At 69.8% G+C, this 460-nt stretch overlaps 1 protein-coding gene across 1 annotated transcript in view; it reads right to left on the bottom strand.

Moving 5' to 3' along the window:
- The window catches only part of NTRK1 (neurotrophic receptor tyrosine kinase 1), a 10237-nt gene that overhangs the window by 8933 nt on the left and 844 nt on the right, over positions 1 to 460 (bottom strand). Inside the window, 1 exon segment of the mRNA XM_017727853.1 lies at positions 398 to 454. Within this exon segment, the coding sequence (XP_017583342.1) occupies positions 398 to 454 (57 nt within the window).

The raw sequence follows: 460 nt of genomic DNA on the forward strand, positions 1-460 counted from the left end.
CCCCCCCCCCCCACCCACACCACCCCCGCCCCCATCCCCCCCAGCCCCTCCGCTTGGTCCCTGAGCTCTGTCACCCCCAGCCCCACCACCCCCAGCCCCATCATGCCCAACCGCTCTGCCCAATCCCGAAAATCCGTCACTCCCAGCCCCATCATCTCCATCGCAGAGCTCTGTCACCGCCAACTCCACCACTGCCCCATCCCCATCACCGCATCCCTCAACCCCGTCACCCGCAGCTCCTCCGCCTGGTCGCTGAGCTCTGTCACCCGCAGCTCCATCACCCCCAGCCCCGCTATCCCCAGGCTCCGTCACTCCCAGCTCCACCGTGCTGTCCCATCGCTCCCAGTCCTCTGCCCGGTGTCTGAGCTCCATCACCCCGGCCCCCGGCCCCACTCACACGTCCGTGAAGCTGCCTGTTTCCAGCAGCGGGGCCAGGGTGCCCCCGGTGTCGGGCCTCCGT

The sequence above is a fragment of the Corvus brachyrhynchos genome, unplaced genomic scaffold, assembly GCF_000691975.1.
Source record: "Corvus brachyrhynchos isolate BGI_N302 unplaced genomic scaffold, ASM69197v1 scaffold122, whole genome shotgun sequence".
Lineage (NCBI taxonomy): Eukaryota > Metazoa > Chordata > Aves > Passeriformes > Corvidae > Corvus > Corvus brachyrhynchos.